At 42.0% G+C, this 17,602-nt stretch overlaps 1 protein-coding gene across 2 annotated transcripts in view; it reads left to right on the top strand.

Moving 5' to 3' along the window:
- The window catches only part of AP3S2 (adaptor related protein complex 3 subunit sigma 2), a 74,936-nt gene that overhangs the window by 47,666 nt on the left and 9,668 nt on the right, over nt 1–17,602 (top strand). For both annotated transcript variants that reach the window (XM_073568659.1, XM_073568657.1), the window contains exon 4: nt 4,823–4,894. In XM_073568659.1, coding sequence (XP_073424760.1) covers nt 4,823–4,894 — 72 coding nt within the window. The remainder of the gene's footprint in view (nt 1–4,822; nt 4,895–17,602) is intronic.

Here is a 17,602-nt window from a genome sequence, read left to right on the forward strand (position 1 = left end):
AGAACCTGGAGAAAATTCCTATCCAGTTCGGGGGCAAAGGTTCAGGATGGAATACAAATGGATAAAATCCTGGAATTCCTCCAAAGGGGGTTAGAACAGGGACTAGCGACTAACACACTGAGGGTACAGGTAGCGGCCCTAGGCGCCCTCTATAATCAGGAGGTGGCGAACGACCCTTGGGTATCACGGTTTATGAGGGCCGCAGCCAGGTCTAGACCAATAGCTACCCAGAAAGTACCATCATGGGATCTGAACTTAGTGTTGTCAGCCCTAACAGGACCCCCATTCGAGCCTATCCAGTCAGCTCCACTAAAGACCCTATCATTAAAAACGATACTGCTAGTGGCCCTAACATCTGCTCGCAGAGTGAGTGACATTCAAGCCTTATCAGCAATACCCCCATTCATTAAAATTATGGAGGATAGAATTATATTGAAACCTGACCCTGCATATTTGCCCAAGGTAGCAACACACTTCCACACTTCCATAGATCACAGGAGGTAGTCCTTCCTTCCTTCTGTCCAAACCCTACGAATAGAGGAGAGGAGAAATTTCACACATTAGATGTGAAGAGGTGCTTAGTGCACTACCTAGAGGCCACCAAGGGATGTAGGAAGGAAGGATCTCTCTTTGTGTGTTTCCAGGGACCTCGAAAGGGGCTCGGGGCGTCCAAAAGTACCCAGGCGAGATGGATAAGGGATGCGATTGCCCTGGCATACTCATGCAGCGGGAATACCATCCCGGAGGGTCTAAAAGCCCACTCTACGAGAGCAATGGCGACCTCATGGGCAGAAAGATCAGAGGTATCAATAGAGCAGATCTGTAAGGCGGCCACCTGGTCAACACCTTCTACCTTTTTCAAACACTATCGCCTAGATCTAGCCTCTGCGTCTGACCTGACCTTCGGGAGAAGGGTCCTTCAGGCGGTGGTCCCTCCCTAAGCTACCAATCTCTGAAATTCTCTCCGTGGTGCTGTCATGGGTGAGGGAGAATAGCTTAGTTACTCACCGATAACGGTGTTTCTCGGAACCCATGACAGCACCCGCTTAATTCCCCCCCTTTTTTTCACGTGTGCGGTGAGCACGATTTAATGTGTGTAGAGTGTGTTCTTAGACACGAGGCTTCTCTATAAGTATACAAATTATAATGTTATGTATATACTTTTGTTGTTAATTAACCGGGAGACCCTCTGATGCTCTGTAACCAACTGGGGGCGGAGGAGAGGTGCCGCTCTTTTGTCTGTAGGTTCCTGTCCTTGATGGGCGGACCCCCTCTCTCCGTGGTGCTGTCATGGGTTCCGAGAAACACCGTTATCGGTGAGTAACTAAGCTATTCCAGCACAAAGTGAAAAGTCCATGCAGTATAGGATAGTGGATAGGATAGTGTCCGGTTCTTTAGGCCTTAGCACAGACCACCACACAGGAGATCCACATATCTCCAGACACTGAATGAGACACGCGGTCTCCATTTTATCTGCCAAACCTTGCCCTTGGGGTGAGGATATGTGAGCAGTCATTCCAACCCATCTCTTTTGACTTCTCGTAAAATCTGGCCCTGGAATGCCCTAATAACTCTCCGCAATTTGTGCTGGAGCATGCTTTCCGAGCTCGCATCACCAAAGCTACCAACCACGATGATGCATTTCTCCACTCAAGGACCCATCCGACGGCCATCTTACACAGGTCACTGGCCGTGTACTTGAGCAAACAGCTTGTCAAACAACTAGTCAATCACCCAAGGGAGGATGACGCTAGGTAAGAAATACAGTGTGAGGCTGAGGAGCTAGAAGTGCATTGTCATGCTCCAATTCACTTCCATGCACAACTTCAAAATGGGTTTTCTGGCTGCTGGAGGAGCAGCACTTAACAGAATTGAATGTGTAACACCTTAAAAGATAATTCATATAAATGGCTGGGAAAGAGGGTGGGGGTAAACATTTCTGACAAGTTCTCTTTAAATGATGATTAAATAAAAGTAAAGGACAATTTTATGTGAAGTGTGTGGTGTGCCCTACCATACTTTTGACTTTGGCACCTTCTTTCAATCCATGGTAAATAAGCTGTTGCTAATCCTTGTTGACTAGGTTTTGGTTGGCAGCAATAAAATCTTGACGTGACTTGTTTTGCCATCATGTTACTATGTTAGGATATACACTTCTGATCACTCCTCGTACAAATGAAGTTTAGATGATGTAATAAAAGAATATCATTGTCTTTAACTGTGCACTAAAAGAAAAGAATAAATTGCCTCATTTACAGTTTATAAGAGCAATAACCTAATTTTAAGTGGGTACATACTTCATCAAGTGGAGCTTCAAGAGACTAAATAGCCTTTTCAGTATGTTTTGGCTGGATGCAGTGGGATTATTTGGCTGGAAGGGCATAACTTTCTTTTTATTATACTATGCCATATGCAAGCACATATTGTTCTCCTCAAGGGCTACAAGTGGTTTTATAAGGAGCCGGTCAAAGCCTATCCTATAAACAGTGACTCGGTCATCATGGAGGATATGGAGAGTCATTGTTAATCTACGAGGGACTGCTGATAAGTCTTTGGCTTTAACCAGAAAGAAATAGTGTGAAATTTGGTACCCTTGAGGTGTTTCTTCAGGTTTGGAAACATGATAGTCGGAGGGAGCTAGCTCTGGTGAATAAGAAGGGTTGTCAAACAGCTGGAAGCCCAGCTCCACCAGGTTTGCCTTGATCGCTTGTGCAGTGTGAGCGGAGGCGTTGTCTTGCAAAAACAGGATTACTTTGGACAGCTTGCTGAGCCTTTTGGCTTTCAGAGCTGCCGTCAATTGGTCCAAAAGTAATGCCTTGCATTGATGGTGGAACCCTTTTGAAGATAGTCCACTAGCAGCACGCCCTCCTTATCCCAGAACACAGATGCCATCACCTTAGTGGCTGATAATTGCACCCTGATCTTCTTTGGACGAGGAGAACCACTGTGCTTCCACTCTTTTGTCTGCTCCTTGGTTTCAGAGGACCTCATACAAATAAGTCCATAGTGACCAGTCAATCCAGGAAGTTCTTATCAATCTGGATAGTGGAAAAGCTGACAAATGGACCATGAAGTTTACACTCACATGCTTTTTTGATCTGTTGTCAAACATTTGGGTTCCCACTTTACAGATAGCTTCTTCATGTCCAAATGTTCATGGATAATTACACAAACACATTCACAGGAAATCCCCATGATGTCTGTTATTGCTTTAGCTGATATTTGCCGATTCTCCAGTATGAGGTTGTGCACAGCATTGACAATCTCCGGAGCAAAAAACCACTCTCGGTCGTCCAGTACGTTCCTCATCGTTGGTGCTGAAGTGGCCCGTTTTAAATTTGTCAACCCAGCTCTTAACTGTAGAATATGAAGGCATTGATCCCCCAATGTCTGCGACATATCACCATGAATATCCTTCGATGACTTTCCTTGAGTCAAGAATTTTATCACTCCTCTGCTCTCATTTGCTGTGAATATCGCATTAGACTCCGTCGTTTTGTTTTCCCGCATGCGTAGGACACTGCTGCCATAAGCTAAAAACACAAAACTTTGAAAACTTGTATTAGACACATAAGACTTTCATGTTATGTATACATTTGTTACCATAGAAACAAAAAAAGATCACAAAGCCAAAGACTTAGCAGCAGCCCCTCGTACTACGACCTAATGATCAAGGCCTGGAGCACAAAGACCATGATGCTGTTACACCACACAAAGTGTCTGTTACTATCCGCTAGCAGTTATCGTGTTTCTTCAAGAAGATTATCATTTTTTCCCCCCCAAGTACTGATAAAGTCCACATCAGGTGTTTTCCCAGCCTTTGCATGATATCCCGATGGGTGTTGGGTGTAACCTAAAAGGTTTTATGTTGTAAGATTGATTGTTGAATAAAGCACTTCATGTTATCTTTATTTTTGAAGAAGCCAGGAAAGTGAGGGCGTGATACTCGGACCCACCCTTTGGAGTGCAGCACCAGTAATGGCTCTTTGACTGGCACCGTAAGATCTATGCTCCCATAAGCTCTAATGCCAAAGCTCTACACCCTAAACCCTTGAGAATCAAAAGCTATGTCCTCATGTGTGAACTATCTTGCTTATATAATCTCCAGAAATGTTGAGTAACTTTATAAGGCATCTGAATACTGCCAGACTGATCCTGGGTTACAGCAGTGAGTGATCGTCCATCACACCTCAGAGCTGCACTTGCGGACCCACTGCTTGTCATCAGATATGGTCATCAGTTTTGTTGTCACTGAGTAGGTTGGGATATTTCAGTTATAAAGCCTACAGAATTCAGATTACAGCTCTGGAATATACAGGAACACAAGCTTAAGCCTATGATCGGTGCATGCTAAATAATGCAGTATATTTATAGTATTGCCTAAAGGGATATGGTGACCAGCAACATTTTTGACATTTTTACTGAATATTTCACAAAGAAAAAATTACAATAGTCCTTTTTTGGATCCAGGTTCATAATGAAACAGACACCATAGTAAGAGGCTATGAAATCATCAATACTAACATCATACTTGTTGTTTTTGACCACCTAAAAAAAAAACTTGTTCCGCAGATGGCATAAGAGTAGCTGCAAAAATGACAGCTTACTGTAATCCTCCTTAATTTGTATAATGATATGTTACACAACATCTTCTGCCGTCAATGTCGATAAACTGTGTCAAAAGCTCAACAGTCTGTTCTGCCATTATCACCGAACTTTCTGGGCATCACCATCGGGATATAATTCCAGGGTTCTAAGTAAAGCAGTGTAGGGAAAACATTGGCAAATTCGCTATTAATCTGACTTTGTTTTGTATTTGCAGGTTTTTGTTGAAACTTTGGACAAATGCTTTGAAAATGTATGTGAGCTTGACTTGATCTTTAATGTGGATAAGGTGAGTTCGGAGGGACTATTGATGCACTATTTTGCAATTTTTGTAAATTTAGCAGGGTATGTCTTAGGCTAGGTTCACATCGCGTTAGATGCCATCCGCTTCACGGATTCGTTATTATCGGCACTAACACAATGTAACGGATTCGTTAGCACACCCATTGCCATCCATTATCGTAACGCGTCCTGACGCATGTGAGAGTCTGCATGCGTTAGCGATGGTCCGTTAGTTTGTGATGCACCTTCGAACGTGGTCTACCGCGTTTTTGGGTACGTTAGGTCGAACGCACCGCAATCGGACGTGTTCGCTGTGCATAGACCTCTATAACGCATGCCGACGCAATGCTACCATGTGTTGACGCATGCGTTAATGCGATCGTAGAAAAAAATAGATTTTGTGCATCATCGTTAGCTCATCCATTTAACGGATGCATTAAACAGATGGCACCAACGTGATGTGAACCTAGCCTTACATAAAATAAGTGTTGTTTGACCTTCTCTTTCCTTTAGTAAGGAAATTACCCTTTTCTACAGAATAGAGATGGACAGACCCCTGGATGCTCGGGTCCGGCCGAACAGTTAAAAAAAAAAAGATTGAGTTCAGGCACCAGAACAGACCCAAATTCCAGACCCCATTCACTTGAATGAGGGCCCAAACATTCAGTGTTTGCCACTCTGTCATGTGCATGACAGCGTGGCAAACGCTTCTTGTGATCGGCGGTTCTCCCTTGTAGAGCCCGTAGCTGTGATCGGAGGTAAAAAGTTTACTTCCGGTCACTGGCATCGGCTGATGAAACTACTGCTCCCATCAGCCTAATCCTGCTGCCGCTAATAACAGCGAGAGCAGGCGGCGGCTGATGGGGAGTATTCAAAAGCCGATCAGAAGCAGTGTTTGAATCGCTGTCATGCACATGATATTTGGACAAACACCTAGTGTTTGGGGGGCCAAACCTGAACGGTAATACAGACTTCCTTGTGAAGTCCGTGTTCGGTGTCCATGCCCAAACAGTAGGTGTTTGGTACAGATGCCGAACTTAACTGTTCGGGTTTGCCCATCTCTGCTCCATCTGGTGCAGCTACATTCCCTTTGCAGTATTTTTGGTGCATACAAAGCGGCAAATCCGTGATCAGAAAGTCATGCCTCATTAAAAACCTCTCAGTTGTGGTGGTTTACATCTTTTTTGGCTTTGCTACTGAACATGTAAATATTGCGTTGTCATAGCTATAGCCCCCGAGCATTTCTTGATATGCCCTTACAGCCTTGTGATCTGTTCATAACACAGCAATAAAGTAATCAAACACAAATTAGATGCTGTATTCTGCAGTCATTATATGTGAAATAGCAGAAGAGCAGCACGCAGTAGGCCGCCACGCTTTTATGGTTCCACGCAATTCCGTTATCTCTTCAGATAAAAATTGCTGACATATTTTCTTACCTTTCCTTGCATAATACAGTATTTTTTTCCCATAACCTTACAATATAGTTTTATGGACTCTAATTCCAAGTTATTGCCTTAATAAAGTTAATACTGTTTTGAACTATATTTATTATATTGATAAGGCAAACTTTCATGTATGTGATACTGTATGCTAGAATACAATCACTGTAGTCTATTATGTGCCTTCCGTATGGTCAGTTTTCCCACCTACTAAGAATGGAGATACATAACCCATACATCCTCCCTCAATATGATGCAGTCCTGTCAGCTTTGCAGGAAAGCATCTCCAAAGTATGATGTTTCCACCACCATGCTTCATGGTTGGGACGGTGTTCTTGGGGTTGTATTCATAATTTTTTTCTTCCTCCAAACACAACGAGTGGAGTTGATGCCAAAAAGTACTATTTTGGTCTCTTCTGACCACATGACCTTCTCCCATGACTCCTCTGGTTTATCCAGATGGTCATTGGCAAACTTCAAACGAGCCTGGACAAGTGCTGGCATGAGCAGGGGAACCTTGCGTGCTCTGTAGGATTTTAATCAATGACAGCGTAGTGTGTTACTAACAGTAATGTTTGAGACTGGTCCCAGCTCTCTTCTGGTCATTAACCACGTTCTCCCTTGTAGTTCTGGGCTGATTGCGGACTTTTCTCAGAATCATCCCCACCAGGCAAGATCTTGCATGGAGCCTCAGACTGAGGAAGATTGACAATCATGTGTTTCTTCCTTTTTCTAATAATTGTGCCAACAGTTGTTGCCTTCTCACCAATCTGATTGCCTATTGTCCTGTAGCCCATCCCGGCCTTGGGCACATCTACAGTTTTGCCCCTGGTGTCCTTATTCTCGACCATGGTGGAGAGGTTGGAGTGTGATTGAGTGTGTGAACAGGTGTCTCTTATACAAGTAATGAGTTTAAACAGTTGCAACTAAGGGCCCCGTCACACATAGTGACTCACCAGCGATCCCGACAACGATATGAACTTGTCAGGATCGCTGGTGTGTCGCTACATGATCGCTTGGTGAGCTGCCAAACAGGCAGCTTCACCAGCGATCAGGACAGCGACAAGCGGGTAACAAGCGACGCACGTCGCTTAGTTACCCACTGTGTACCTTAGTTACTAGCGCGCTGGTGCAGGGAGCTGGTAACCAAGGTACACATCGGGTTTCTAAGCGCCACGCGGCGCTTAGAAACCCGATGTTTACCTTGGTTACCAGCTCGCTGATCGCTGGTCTCCCGCCTGCCACACGCAGCGATGCGTGCTGGCCAGCGGGAGACCAGCGATCGAAAAAATGTCCTGGCCATTCGACGACGATCAGCGATACCCGGCAGGGGGGCAGGTCGCTGATAAATGTCACACACAGCAATCTCGCTGGTGAGATCGCTGTTGCGTAACAAAACTTGTGACTCAGCAGCGATCTCGCTAGCGAGATCGCTGTGTGTGACGGGGGCTTAGTACAGGTAATGAGTGCAGAGTAGGCGTTCTTCTTAAAGAAAAACTAACAGGTCTGTGAGAGCCAGATTTCTTGCTGGTTGTTCGGTGATCAGATACTTATTTCATGCAATAAAATGCAATTTAATTATGTAAAAACCATAAAATGAGATTGTTTTTTTTTTTATTTTTAGATTCTGTCTCTCACAGTTGAAGTGTACCTACGATAAAAATTACAGACCTCTTTATTTTTTGTAGGTGGGAAAAGTTGGAAAAGCGACAGTGTATCAAATACTTATTTTCCCCACTGTATATATTTTTGCCTAAAACACAAAGAAAATATATCATCTTTGACTTTAGGCCTTTTAGAGATCATTTCATCTTAAGCTTGCTTAACTGTTCACAATAACAGTAATTTTGACCAGGGGTGCCCAAACGTTTACATGCCACTGAAGATCTACTATACAATGTCTGCAGTTTATATGCTTCTACCATGTACTGATTTCCCATTTTCCTGTAGTTGTTGTAGTCTGTGTTGTAAGAAGACAATCACCCATAGAAGCAAAGCAAATGAATGGAAGTGCCTTGATATTAACCCCTTCACCCTGAAGCCTGTTTTCGCCTTCCCGACCAGGCCAATTTTTACAATTCTGACCACTTTCACTTTATGAGATCAAACCTCTAGAACGCTTGCGTTTATTTGTAGGAAAAAAAACGGAAATATGGCGAAAATTTGGAAATTTTTGCAATGTTCAAACTTTTAATTTTTATCAGGGTCATATTGCACAAAATAGTTGTTAAATAAAATTTCCCACATGTCCACTTTACATCTGCACAGTTTTTTTAAACATACATTTTTTTTGTTAGGAAGTTATAAGGATTAAAAATTAACTAGCGATTTTCTCATTTTTACAACCAAATTTGCAAAACCATTTTTTTTAGGGACCCACCTCACGTTTGAAGCGACTTTGAGGGGCCTATAGCAGAAAATATCCAAAAGTGACACCATTCTAAAAACTGCACCTCTCAAGGTGCTCAAAACCACATTCAAGAAGTTTATTAACCCTTCAGGTGCTTCACAGGAATTTTCGGAATGTGGAAGGAAAAAATAAAGTTTTACTTTACTTTCATAAAAAATGTCCTATATAATTTTTTTTCCTTTTGCAAGGGTAACAGGAGAAACTACACCATACAATTTCTTGCACAGATACCCAATATGTGGAGGAAAACCACTGTTTGGGTGCATGGCAGGGCTTGGAAGGAGCACCATTTGACTTTTTGAATGTAAAATTTGCTGGAATAATTAGCAGGTGTCATGTCGCATTTGGAGAGCCCCTGGTGTGTTTAATCAGTGGAAACCCCCCCCCCCCACAAGTGACACCATTTTGGAAACTAGACCCCTTAGGGAATTTTTCTAGATGTGTATTGACCACCTTGAACCCACAGTTGCTTCACAGAAGTTTATAACGTAGAGCTGTGAAGATTAAAAAAAAATCAAATTTTTCCCAGATAAATCTTTTTTAGCTCCAAATTTTGTATTTTCATAAGGGTAACGGGAGAAAATGGACACCAAAATTTGTTGTGCAATTTCTCCTGAGGTTACCAATACCCGATATGTCATTGAAAACTACTTTTGAGGCACAGTGCAAATCTCAGAAGGGAAGAAACGCCAAATTATAGTGCAGATTTAGCTGCTCTGGTTTTGAGGTGCCAACACACCAGAACCCCCATAAGTGACCCCATTATACAAACTAAACCTCTCAATGAATTCATCTAGGGGTGCAGTGATTATATTGACCCCACAGGTGTGTAACAGACTTTTATATAATTGGGTAGTGAAGATAAAATAATGTACATTTTTACCACCAAGATTGTGAGTTGGCTCCAAGTTTTACATTTTATACTGGAAAATGGGTAAAAATGGCACCAAAGTTTGTCCCACAATTTCTACTGAACGTGGCTTACCCCATATGTGGCTGTACAGTAATACTTTGCCATACGGAGAGACTTGGGAGGGACGGAGCGCTATTTGCCTCCTGGAGCACAGATTTTCCTAGAATAGTTTGCAGATTCCATATAAAGAGCCCCTAAGTGATAGAAAAGCAGAATCCCCCCCTCAAGTGACCCCATTTTTTTAAATTATAACCCATTTGGGCATATATGTATAGATGTAGTGAAGATTTTGACTCCATGGGTGTTTTCCAGAAACAAGCAGCAGTGGATGTTGCTAAGTGAAAATTGCAAACTGTCATTGTAGTGCCCAGTACACTGCAGTCAGCAGTACATAATGCCCAGCTCATACTTCTGGAAATATGCATCTGTATATATTATGTTTTAACATTTGGGGACCCCTCCAGGCTATATTCGCTAGTTAACCCCTGAGGGTACTTTGAATGGTAGTGAGAACCTCACACCATAGCTGACATCGTTTTTTTAATACCATTCCGCATGTGGTAAAATTGGTAAGGCAGCTTTATTCTTTGGGTCAGTACGATTACAACAATACCCAATTTATATTTTTTAATGTTTTGGCGCTTTTACACAATAAAAACTATTTTATAGAAAAAATATTTTTGCATCACTTTATCTCGAGAGCTTTAACTTTTTTTTATTTTTCTGCTGATGGAGCTGTATGGGGGCTTGTTTTTTGCGGGACAAGATGACGTTTTCAGTAGCTGACACTCTTACTCGATCAGTGCAGCACTCAGCCTGAGGCTGCACGATCATTCCGCTGTACATATACTGCTGTTTGCGAGAACACAGCTCCCACAGAGCAGTATATGTACTGCGCATGTCGGGAAGGGGCTAAAAACCTGTCAATAAGTTAACAAGCTTTAGTTTATTCCTGTTATCTAACTCTTCATCGGTTCTAAATACTACCTCTCCGTTATTGGTTATAAATTTTGACTGTGACTCCCATGTGTTAATTTCCCTTAGATCCCTTCCCTTTTTGTCTGACTAATGAGGAAGGTGTGGGGTTGTTCATCTTCTTAGGGTATGTGCCGATGATCAGGAACTGGCAGCGCTTTAAACGCTTTTTTTGTCCAAAGCGCTGCCACCTATTGAACGCAGGTGAATCTGCATGGGCTCACTGAACCGTGCAGATTCACGGCATCCAATACATTGTACGGGTGAAAGTTCTCTTGCGGACACTATAGTCTCTGCAAGAGAAATTGACATGCTGAAGTCTGGAGAGATGCTCTGCATGTCTGTCTCAGTGGGTGCTTTGTGGGCGTCTCTGGACGCAAAGTGGCATGGGAATTCTTGAAACCGCATCCACTATGCTGTAATATCTGGACGCTTCGGGTTGGACACTGCACAAGTATGTAGCGTCCAACCCGCAGCGATTACTGATCGTCTGCACATACCCTAACAGCGGTTGGGAGAGGCTCCTTCTGCAGCCAATTATTTCACACTCGGTCAGTAAGAAAGGGAAATATCTGTTCTTCTTGGACAGAGCATGGTGAAATGTATACATTTCTCATCATTTTGATTACTATCAGACAATGCATCAATGGAATGTATTAAACCCTTAATACCGATACATCTTTTAACGACGGCAGTTAAGTGTACTTAGTCATCAGCGCTTTTTAAAGGCGCTGAGAAATAAGGTTATAGCGCCCCCCAGCGTCGGAAAATCTCCGGGGAACATGATTCGGGTTGCTTTTTACCAACCCCAGTGTTGCGATCACTGTGGAAAAAAAAGTCAAATTTCCTATTTATTTCTCTCTCCACTGATATGATCTAGCACATCAGAGGAGAGAGAAATGGTGTCCCCCTATCCCCCCTGGTACCTGCGATGTCCCTCTGGCTGTGTCTCCCGGCCCTCAACATAGTGTTCTGGGGAAAAAATGGCGGGCGCAATGCACCCGCCGGGATCTGCCGGCCGTCCCCTGGCAACAATAGATTTCTCCTATTGGTTCATTTTGATCACTGTGATAGACCCTATCACGGTGATCAAAGTAAAATAAATAGTAAATCAAACCCCACTTTATCACCTCCTTAGTTAGGTAAAAATAATAAAATTAAAAAAATGTATTTTTTTTTCCATTAGGGTTATGGTTGGGGTTAGGGATATGTTGGGGTTAGAAATGGAGGGGGTTTCCGCTGTTTTGGTACATCAGGGGGTCTCCAAATGCGACATGGCACGGCCGTTGATTCCAGCTAATTTTGTGTTCAAAAAGTCAAATAGTGCTCCCTCCCTTCTGAGCCCTGCCATGTGCCCAAACAGTGTCTTTCCCCCCATATATGGGGTAACGGTGTACTCAGGAGAATATGCACAACAAATTTTGTGGTCCATTTTCTCCTGATACCCTTGTGAAAGTAAAAAGAAAGTTTGGTTCCAAAGTAAATTTTTTAAGAAAAAAGTAAAATGTTCATTTTTTTCCTTCCACATTGCTTTAGTTCTCGTGAAGCAACTGAAGGGTTAATAAACTTCTTGAATGTGGTTTTCAACACCTCGAGGGGTGCAGTTTTTAGAATGCTGTCACTTTTGGGTATTTTCTGTGAAATGTGAAATTTCTTCAAATGTGAGGTGGTCCCTAAAAAAATGGTTTTGTAAATTTTGTTTGAAAAATAAGAAATCGCTGTTCAACTTTTAACCCTTATAACGTCCTAACAAAAAAAAATGTTTTGAAAATTGTGCTGATGTAAAATTGACATGTGGAAAATGTTATTTATTAACTGTTTTGTGTGACACCACTTTCTGATTTAAGGTACAAAATTAAAAGTTTGAAAATTGCAAAATTTTCAAAAATTTTGGCAAATTTGTTTTTTCCATAAATAAACGCAAGTCATATCGAAGAAATTTTACCACTAACATGAAGTACAGTATGCCACGAAAAAGCTCTCTCAGAATCAGTGGGATCCGTTGAAGCGTTCCAGAGCTATAACTTCATAAAGTGACAGTGATCAGAATTGTAAAAATTGACTTGGTCATTAAGTACCAAATTGGCTCTGTCACTAAGGGGTTAAAGCAAAACTTGACCTAACCATGCCAGTGACTATTTGTTGTCTTGGTCCAGCCTAAGGCCATGTGAAGACATTGTGTTTTCTCACCCAGAAAAAAACTAGTACAGGCTTGGCTATGTCACAGATTAAAAAAAAAAAAAAAGCACAAAAGAAAAAACTAGCAGACTAGAGATCAATCTAGTCTTTTATGGCTTCAACCCTGGTTGGTGCGGTCATGCATTCACCACGTTGCACGTTTCTCATATTGTCATTGATGTCACTGCACTTGGTATGGCTGATAATTAAAAGGCTTAATATACTTCTACTGGCTTATCTGGTACATCAAGTTCATCAACCTTCATAGATCTATCGTGTATGACATATACATCACGTTCAGGTTCTAATGATCTTTATGCCGTCCACCATACCTTCTTTTTTTTTTTTTTTTTATTCTTTTATAATAGTGACTGACTCAATCCATCGTATGCCAATACTGTATGATGGTGGCTTCGGTCAGTGAACACTTAATAAATGAATGATATTGACGTACACTTATATTATTAGATATAAGTTCATGCTTTGACTGCAAAGCACAGATAAAATATGGAAGTTATATATTCTAAATGTGAAGATAAGTGGAAAAAAGCAGTGTTCTGATGGCAATGATCAGGATATACACTACTCAAAAAAATAAAGGGAACACTTAAACAACACAATGTAACTCCAAGTCAATCACACTTCTGTGAAATTAATTGGTTTCTTGTTTTTGCAAGATTAGACAGGTCTCCACCCCTCCCTTGTGGGCTATGCACATATAAGCCCAGCCGTCTTCCACAGCGTGTCCACATCGGATATTACCTTTCTGAATCCTGCTCATATAGGTACTATACATGTGGCCAGGTTTTTAAATACATTGGTTAGGGACTGCTCTGATATGGGTATACCTTGACGTTTGGTAGAGCGGATTAGTATACATTTTTTGCAAAAAAAACGTATCAACCAAATACCCTGTTTTGTTATCTTTTTACTAGCACTTGCTGTTTACTGTTACTTCTTTACAACAGAGTATTTTTATACGTTTGTTATACTGTGTTTTTCTGTGTTTCACTCTTGGTGGTGTGAACACTGTCCTACAGACTTGTTCACTGTGTGCATGGCCCATGTGTTTATATGTGAAATCAACCAGTCTAGTTATAAAGCAACACTGATTGTGAATCAATTTCTCCTGCTGTTGTGCAAATGGAACAGACATCAGGTAGAAATGGTAGGCAATTACCAAGACAACTTCTATAAAGGAGTGGTTCTGCAGGGGTGACCATAGATCATTTTTCTGTTCTCATTCTTTTTGGCTGTTTTGGTCACTTTTGCATTTTGTCATTGCTTAAACCCCTAGAGATACTGTACAGTAGCATGATGCGGTGTCTACAGTATAAACTACAGTTTCTCAGGTAGTGCAGCTCATCTAGGATTGGCATCAATATGTTCTGTGGCAAGAAGGGTAGCTGTGTCTGACAGTACAGTGTCCAGAGCATGGAGCAGATAGGAGACCACCCAGTACACCAGGAGATGTGGAGAGGGCCGTAGGAGGGCAACAACCCAGCAGCCGGACTTGTACATCCTCTTTTATGCAAGGAGGAACAAGTGGAGCCAGAGCACTTCAAAATGACTTCCAGTAGGCCAATAACATCCTTGTGTCTTCTCAAAATGTCAGAAACCACACACTCCATGAGGGTGGTATGTTGGCTCACAAGTGAGTGTTGTGCTTACAACCCAACACCATGCAGGGCGATTGGTATTTGCCAGAGAACATTAAGATTGGCAGATTCGACATTGGCACCCTTTGCTCTTCACGGATGAGAGCAGGTTCACTTTGAGCACATATGACAGACGTGACAGAGTCTGGAGACGTCATGGAGAACGTTCTGCCTGGAACGTCCTCTAGCACAACCAGTTTGGCAGTGGGTCAGGAATGGTGTGGCAAGGTATTTCTTTGGGTAGCTGCACAGCCATCCATGTACTAGTCAGAGATCCATTGTGAGATGATATGCAGGTGCAGTTGGCCCTGTGTTCCTTCTGATGCAAGACCATGCTAGGCCTCATGTGGCTGAAGTCTGTCATTAGTTCCTGCTTGATGAAAGCATTGATGCTGTGGACTGGCTTGCCCGTTCCCCAGACCTGAATCCAGTCAAGCATATCTGGGACATCATGTCTCGTTCCATGCACTACAGACTGTCCAGGAGTTGACTGATATTCTAATCCAGACCTGGGAGGAGATCCCTCAGGAAAACATCCACCGCATAATCAGAAGCATGCCCAGGAATTGTAGGGAGATCATAGAGGCACGTGGAAGCCACACACACTACTGAGCATCATTTCCTTAACTTGAGGCATTTCCACTGAAGTTGAATCAGCCTATAATTTGATTTCCACTTTGATGTTGAGCATAACTCCAAATCCATACCTCCATGGGATATTAATTTTGATTTACAGTGATCATTTTTATGTATTATTGTTATGAATGCATTCCACTCTGTAATGAATAAAGATTTGCATCTGGAATATTTTATTCAATGATATCTAGAATGTGATATTTTAGTGTCTCCTTTATTTTTTAAGCAATGTAATACCCTGGTCGAAGTTTTCTAACCTTGACTTATATGTGATATCTTACACGCACTTTATTCCTCAATGTGTATTTATCACTGTTATATAGGTTTTAGGAGCAGAGACTAGGAAAAGAAAAAATCAACAAGCAGTTAGCGTTTTAAAGGGGTTGTACTGTCCAAATCGCGGTTGGACCCGGCCTTGCTCCATACGTTTGCATTGAACGAGGCCACACCCTGAGTAGGGACACGGCCTTACAGTAAACTTTTTTTTTTTTTCTTTTTGTAATTTATCTTGAATGCATCTATTGAGGCTAGACACAGGATATAGCCTTGTCTTTGATTGGCCACATAGCCCCCTTTTTTCAGTGTATGGTCTCATTTGATACAACTATTATACTCTTTGTTGATTAATGTACATTTGTTGGTTCTCATGTTTTCTATTCCCTTTATTTATTCCTGTGAGTTCATCATTTTGACTTATTGGGTATTATTATTGAGATGCCTTTGCATTGATTTTTTTCTCCACTTTGATCTTCATTAGATCTTATATTTTGTGAAGTGTTTACCAATAATGGAGTCTCTAATAGGACCTCACAGGGTCATCCACGATTGAAGGGGTGCGTCATTTGCGCTAATTCTAGGGTGGCAACCTCTGCATCTAGTAGGGCTGGGCATACTCTCCACTAATGTCAACACACTTCTTACATCGGTATTCCAAGTTTTGTAAGCCTTGCAAAAAGAAGGATTTCGGTTGTGCCTCAAACCAGGCATCCGTGACAGCCATGGCATCAGAAATGGTGTGAAATTTGGTACCATTGAGGTGTTTCTTCAGGTTTGGAAACATGATAGTCGGATGGAGCTAGATCTAGTGATTAAGGTGGGTGGTCAACCAGCTGGAACCCCAGCGCCGCAAGATTTGCTCTGGTCGCTTGTGCAGTGTGAGTGGAGGCGTTGTCTTGCAGGAACAAGATTCCTTTGGACAGCTTGCCGTGCCTTTTGGCCTTCAGAGCTGCCTTCACTTGGTCCAAATGTTCAATGTACTACCTTGCATTGATGGTGGAACCCTTTTGATGGTAGTCCACTAGCGGCATGCCCTCCTTATCCCAGGACACAGATGCCATCACCTTAGTCACCTTAGTGGCTGTTTTTTGCACTCTGAACTTCTTTGGACGAGGAGAACCACTGTGCCTCCACTCTTGTCTGCTCCTTGGTTTCAGGGTCATACAAATAAATCCAGGTCTCGTCAATTGTGACCAGTCGATCCAGGAAGTTCTTATCAGTCTGGATAGTGGAAATGCTGATAAATGGACCGGGAATTTTTCACTCGTATGCTTTTCTGATCTGTTGTCAAACATTTGGGGACCCACTTTGTAGATGGCTTCTTCATGTCCAAATGTTCATGGATAATTACGCAAAACACGTTCACAGGAAATCCCCATGATGTCTGTTATAGCTTTAGCTCAAATTCCCTGATTCTCCAGTATGAGGTTGTGCACAGCTTCGACGATCTCCGGAGCAACAACCACTTGCGGTCGTCCAGGATGTTCCTCATTGTTGGTGCTGAAGTGGCCCTTTTTTAAATTGGGCAACTCGGTTCTTAACTGTAGAATATGAAGGGCATTGATCCCCGCAATGCTTGCAACATGTCACCATGAATATCCTTTGCAGACTTTACTTGCAGAATCAAGAATTTTATCACTCCTTTGCTGTGAATATCGCATTGGACTCTGCCATTTTGTTTTCCCGCGTGTGTAGAACACTGTTGCCATAAGCTAAAAACACCACCAAATTTTGAAAACCTATATTAGACACATAAGGCTTTCATGTGATGTAACATTCATTACCATAGAAACAAAAAAGATCCCAAAGACTTAGCAGCCCTTCGTATATGTGCAATTGTTGTGGCAATACATGTAGATTTTATGTCGTGTATCTTGATTATATCTAATGAATTATTTGTTTCTTTGCTGTATTGGTTTAACACTTTTATTAGTTGTTCTAATAAAGGTTAATTTTTCAGGGGTATTTTCTTTTATCCTGTGTAAAGCATGTTGTTAAGGAGACCGACCACCAGATCCTGGCTGAGTATGCTCAGTAGTAACATTCCAGGCTTTGGAGGGGTTGTCTAAAACATAGCTGAATTTAATATGATTCTCTATTTAATCTGAAAAACACTAAGCACTTTTCTAATATCCTAAAATAGATTCTCTACCCTTCCCTCTTTCTATTGGTCTTTTTTTTTTTTTTTCTGACACCCCATGACTTTCATTTGAATCTCCCAGCATGC

This window comes from Dendrobates tinctorius, unplaced genomic scaffold (genome assembly GCF_039654945.1).
Source record: "Dendrobates tinctorius isolate UK_male_01 unplaced genomic scaffold, ASM3965494v1 ptg000022l, whole genome shotgun sequence".
Lineage (NCBI taxonomy): Eukaryota > Metazoa > Chordata > Amphibia > Anura > Dendrobatidae > Dendrobates > Dendrobates tinctorius.